The sequence below is a fragment of the Myotis yumanensis genome, unplaced genomic scaffold, assembly GCF_028538775.1.
Source record: "Myotis yumanensis isolate MYYU_CA2020_CCGP unplaced genomic scaffold, mMyoYum1.0.hap1 SCAF_4, whole genome shotgun sequence".
Lineage (NCBI taxonomy): Eukaryota > Metazoa > Chordata > Mammalia > Chiroptera > Vespertilionidae > Myotis > Myotis yumanensis.
This window is the reverse complement of record NW_027223755.1, coordinates 103,305,079-103,310,843: the sequence shown is the minus strand read 5'-3', so window position 1 is coordinate 103,310,843 and position 5,765 is coordinate 103,305,079. Positions and strand designations below refer to the sequence as shown.

The 5,765-nt window shown below is 59.5% G+C and overlaps 1 protein-coding gene across 1 annotated transcript; it reads left to right on the top strand.

Moving 5' to 3' along the window:
- Positions 1 to 484: 484 nt before the first annotated feature.
- SOX8 (SRY-box transcription factor 8) lies at positions 485 to 5,467 on the top strand. The gene is made up of 3 exons (XM_070411615.1): positions 485 to 1,029; positions 2,263 to 2,492; positions 3,258 to 5,467. Exons 1-3 carry the CDS (start codon positions 608 to 610, stop codon positions 3,995 to 3,997), a joined length of 1,392 nt encoding a protein of 463 aa, XP_070267716.1. The 5' UTR covers positions 485 to 607; the 3' UTR covers positions 3,998 to 5,467.
- The last annotated feature ends 298 nt before the right edge of the window (positions 5,468 to 5,765 follow it).

Genomic DNA, 5,765 nt, shown 5'->3' with positions numbered 1-5,765 from the left:
CCCGCCTACTTTCGGAGCCGGCTACCCAAGGCTGGGAGACTGGACCCGGCGTGGGGTGCACAAGAGCCGCCACGCGCCCTCTGAAGGAGCAGAGCGGAGAGCCCCCGGGGCGTGCAGAGCATCTCGGACCCTCTTTTCCTACTTGCTCCTCCGGGAGGGGGGCCCCGCGGCGTTCGGGGGAGGTCGGCGGGCGGGTGCACCGCTCGGGCTCGGGTCCTCGGCTGGCGGGCACACTGGGCCCCACGTGGTGCAGCGCTGGGCCGGACGCGCGGGGGCACAGCGGGAATCACTGCTCTTTCTTTAAGGTGGGGGGAGGGGCGGGAGGCGGCCAGACTCCGCCCTGGGGGCCGCGGGCCGAGCCGGGCGGCCAATGGGGAGCCGGGAGGGGCGGAGCCTCGCGATCACAGCTTAAAGAAACTTGTTGCGGGTGCCTCCGCGGGGACTGAGCTTCGGCGGCTGAGGCGACCGCTGGCGGATAGGGGTGGCTGCGGCGGCGTGGACTCAGGTCGGGCTACCTCGGTGACCTCGGGTCCCAGAGCGGCCGCAGCGCAGCCGGGCATCGGACCCGGTGCGCATCCCGGTGCGCGTCCCTCCGCGTGCGGGCCAGATGCTGGACATGAGCGAGTCCCGCGCCCAGCCGCCCTGCAGCCCGTCTGGCACCGCCAGCTCCATGTCGCACGTGGAGGACTCGGACTCGGACGCGCCGCCGTCGCCTTCGGGTTCCGAGGGCCTGGGCCGCACGGCGGGTACGGGGGGCAGTGGCCGGGGCGACTCGGCCGAGGCGGCGGACGAACGCTTCCCAGCCTGCATTCGCGACGCCGTGTCGCAGGTGCTCAAGGGCTACGACTGGAGCCTAGTGCCCATGCCTGTGCGCGGCGGCGGCGGAGGCGCGCTCAAGGCCAAGCCACACGTGAAGCGGCCCATGAATGCCTTCATGGTGTGGGCGCAAGCGGCACGCCGTAAGCTGGCCGACCAGTACCCGCACCTGCACAACGCCGAGCTCAGCAAGACGCTGGGCAAGCTGTGGCGGTGAGTGTCCCCAGTCCGGGGCAGGGGCTGCGAGTGAGTTCTGGGGGGCTCGGGGAGGTGGCGCTACGCCCGGTCTCGGCCCTGCTCCCAGTGGCTGTTCCCAGGGCGAGCCCTAGTGGAAAAACACCCTCTGGCCAGCAGGGACCAGGCGCGGGCCCTCCGGGTGTGGGCCCACAGAAGGCAGTAGCAGGAGTGTGGCACCCTTGCCACATTCCTGGAGCCTGGAATGGGAATAGCCTGCCTAAGGTGGTGGCGGGCATGCAGAGTTGGGGGTGGGGGGTATGTGGCCTCAGAGCCTGGAAGTCTATTCCTCCCCCAGGAAAGGTTGCCTCGGTCCGGGAGCAGGACACAGCGGTGGGCAGCATGCTGTGTCTGGAGGTGCCACTCCTTGGAAAGGGCAGAGGGAGGTCTGCTCCGCTGGCACCTTCCCCACACAGCTGCACACTTTGGCATGGTGAGGCTGGTGGCTTTTGTAGAAAGTTGGACAGCATCAGTGACAAAGTTGCTGCTCAGGACAGCCCACCCCACCAAACGCTCTCTGCTTGGTTTTAAAATGGATGGCTTTGGGTTCAGGGCACCCGTTCACTGTTTTCTGCCCCTCACCTTGTGAGTGGGTGATCAACGCTTGCATGTTTGTCTTCTGTGCTCCTGTATCTGTCTGTCTGGGGCATCGTGGACTTGTGCCTCTGTGCCCCAAAGCCCTGTCTGCAGGCAGTTACAAGTGAGCTTCTGGAAGAGTCTGAGAGGCCAGTGTGTGGTCTGAGACTCGTTGAGAACCACTGAATTTTGTCAGAGTTTCTGGAGGTCTGAGAAGCCCGGCTGCCTGAGAAGTCCCCCCTGAGATCCTGGAAAGCTGGCTTTGTCCATAGCATATTCTCAGCTGGGTCCTGCCCTCCTCCCCCGCCTGCCTTAGAGCGCCCATAAGGGAGGAGACAAACACAGGCTGGGCTGGGGGCGTCAGAAGAGGAAGAAGGAGATGAGATTTGGGTCTTGTTATCGTTCCTTCTGTGACTCTATTGAGCACACAGATCTCACCAACTGGCCCCATGGCTCAGAGAGGGGGAGCACTGCCTGGTGTCCCCCAAGGTTCGGGTACACGCATGCTTTCCTGGTCAGGGTCATCCGGGTCCCCTTCTTGCACTTCATCTGGGCACAGTCCAGCTCCCAGGCAGCGTGGACATGGGTGCTGGCTTGGACGCCCTTGCCATCCTGATTGTGCCCTTGGCTCTGCAGCCTGCTGAGTGAGAGTGAGAAGCGCCCTTTCGTGGAGGAGGCCGAGCGGCTGCGGGTTCAGCACAAGAAGGACCACCCCGATTACAAGTACCAGCCGCGCCGGAGGAAGAGCGTCAAGACAGGCCAGAGTGACTCGGACTCAGGCGCCGAACTGGGCCACCACCCCAGTGGCGCTGTGTACAAGACTGACTCGGGCCTTGGCGACGCACACCACCATGGGGACCATACAGGTTGGCTCCTGGGGCCCCCAGCATCTGAGAATTGCCAGCGGGAGAAGTGGGGGTTCTGGACATGGCAGAGATGGGCAGTGGCGGGCGGGGGCGGGGGGGGGGGGGGAGACAGGGGCTCACTCCCAGGGCAGGCACCCACAAGAGGGCCAAACCTTCCTTGGGTATCCCCCCAAAGCTCCCAGTGGCAGCTGCTTCCCATGCGTGCTCTGGGGGTGAGTGGGTACCCTGCTTAGCCCCTCTGAGGTTGGCACCCTGTGGCATAGGGCTTCTGTCCTAACCGAAGGCATCTTTGCCTCCCTTGGCCTGTTTGCTGGTTCTGCTGCCAGCATAGTGCTCAGCAGCCCTGCTTCAGGAACCCACTGACCGGGGTGCAGTCTTTGCCCCAAAGCTGGCTAAAGCCATTTTCAGGTTTTGTGTGGATTGTGTTGCTATCACGTGCACAGGCTGGGCGCTCCTTGAGAGCTTCCTAAACATGGTCGTCTCTTCTTTCTCCACTCTGGTGTTCACCGTGGGGCCTCCTTGGCCCCAGGTCTTTCCATAGAACAGTGCCTAACGGAATTTTCTCAGGCAGGGAGTGAGGTCTGGGTCTGGTTTTGCTGGAATTTCTGGGAAATGTACAGGAACAAAAAGCTGTTGATTCCTACCTGCGGCTGTTAGCGGGCTGGTTTTCCTCCCGTGTGCATGTCGCCAGCCTGCCGGCCTTGCCAGCCCCACCCCCCACCCCACAGAAGGGGCATTCATCCCTGCAATGTGTTCTGACCCTAGGGCAGACCCACGGCCCACCCACCCCACCTACCACCCCCAAGACGGACCTGCACCAAGGGGGCAAGCAAGAGCTGAAGCTGGAAGGCCGCCGCCTGGTGGACAGTGGGCGCCAGAACATCGACTTCAGTAACGTGGACATCTCAGAGCTGAGCAGTGAGGTCATTGGCAACATGGACACCTTCGACGTCCACGAGTTTGACCAGTACCTGCCCCTCAACGGCCACTCGGCCCTGCCCACAGAGCCGGGCCAGCCTTCCACCTCTGGCTCTTACGGGGGTGCCTCCTACTCACACTCCGGGTCCGCGGGCATTGGAGCATCCCCCGTGTGGGCCCACAAGGGAGCCCCATCGGCCTCCGCATCACCCACCGAAGCTGGTCCCCCTCGGCCCCACATCAAGACGGAGCAGCTGAGCCCTGGCCACTACGGCGACCAGTCCCACAGCTCTCCAGGCCGTACCGACTACAGCTCCTACAGCGCCCAGGCCAATGTCACCACGGCCGCCTCGGCTGCAGCTGCCAGCTCCTTCACCAGCTCACAGTGTGACTACACCGACCTGCAGGCCCCCAACTACTACAACCCATACGCTGGCTACCCTTCCAGCCTCTACCAGTATCCCTACTTCCACTCATCCCGCCGGCCCTATACCTCACCGCTGCTCAGCAGCCTGTCTGTGCCACCTGCCCACAGCCCCCCCAGTAACTGGGACCAGCCCGTGTATACCACCCTGACCAGACCCTGAAGGCACCATTGTTGAGTGGAGGGGGCCGGCGTGGGCAGAGGAGAACTTTATCTCTGAAAAGACAGAGCCTCTGAGGTCTCCCCGGAGGTGTTGGCCAGCGAGGTGAGAAGAGGCAGCCGTGTGTGCCCAGCTCTATCAAGTGCCTGCTGACGTGTGCAGGAGACCAACCGAGCCCCTTTGCTTTGCGTCCAGATCTCCGAAATCCGTTAATGGACAAAGCCCTCTTGCCCTCCTCTCTCTTTGTGGTGACTGGCAACTTCGAAACGAAGGATGGCCATTTGGTCCCTCTTCTGCGCAGACACCAGCGCCTTATGGAGCCACGGTACAAAGGACAAAAGGAGGGAAGAGTCACTGGGTCTCCAGGCCCCCTTCGTTCTGAGGTCCTGGCCAGTCTCAGCACCAAGAACTCCCAGGACCAATGGATGATAATTCCGCGGCGAAAGGGCACACCCGCAGCCTTGGTGGGGATGCGTTCGCAGAAGCAGTTGGGCAGGGATGCATCTGCAGGAGCACCTTGGCGGGGATGTGTCTGCAGGAGCGTCTCTGGGGACCAGCTTGTTAGCTCCGAGGTGTTCCTTGTAGTTAGGGCTCTTCCGAGGAAGGTTTGGCTGTGATTAACACTTCTCTCTTTTTATTTTATTTTATTTTTTAAATTTTTAATTCTTGAAGCTCAAACGTGTTTGATTTGTTTTGAAAGCTGTTAAGATGTATTTATGTCCTGTATTATTTTATCTTTAATGAATGAAGTAATTTGTGCAGATAGTAGAATTTAAGATAAAATGGAAGCCTGGGAGCTGAGGACTTGGGCCAGGAGGGCAGGCGGGGTTGGGACCCTGGATCGGGGCCCAGGCTTCCTGGAGGCTGCTGGGACGGTGAGGGAGAAGGAATTTGCCTTGTAGTGTCTCTGATCAGGTTGGGGTGCTCCTGGCACCAGGTATTAACTTGAGATTTAGGAGGCAGGGACATCATTGCGTTTCATCCCTGCCCACAACCGTGCTAAGTGGTAGAGACGGGAATTTCCTGGGATGTGGTGGCTTCAGACACACGTTAATCTTGGCTCTTAGGAACCAGGCGCCACCTCCAAGCTGTGAAACTAAAACCTTCTTCACTAAGCGTTTTTAGATTCTTCATTTTAGCTGAATAATACCTGACTTACCTGTACTGCTTCCGCTGTACGCTGAGCTATGATAACTGCCAATTTTATGGAAACTCGTGCCTTTAAACTTTGTAAATTTAAATACATGGAAGAAGTTGCTTCTTTTTACTTTTTCTACTTTCCTACCTTTTTCTAGAGAAGTCTTTTTTGCATATCTCTTTCTGTGGGTGGGGGTGGGGAACTGCAACACACTCGTTTTTATGCAATCTATTTTTCAGTGTTGAGTTTGGACTTTTGCTCTCACTTACCTGCTGTGGTGTTTCACTACTTTCTGACCAAGCCATGCTAACTTTTGTACAGATTGATTTGATAAAATTAAAAAAAAAAAATGCTTTCTATCTACATGGGCTGCAGTGTTTGTTACTTTCCCTAAGCCTGGGGATGTGGGGCTCCAAGGCCCTCGGGCCCCATTTTGAAGGCACTTGGCCGGGGCAGAGGTGGGCTCTTTGAACCTTGGAGGACGTGGGCCATCAGAGCTCCTGGACCCAGCCAGACCCCAACCCAAGGTGGAGCCCCATCTCCATCCCAGGGGGGTGAGGAGACCACCCTCCCTTTTGGGCACCGTGTCTGAAATCGAACATGACAAATCTCAGAAACCTCCAGGAAGCGGAC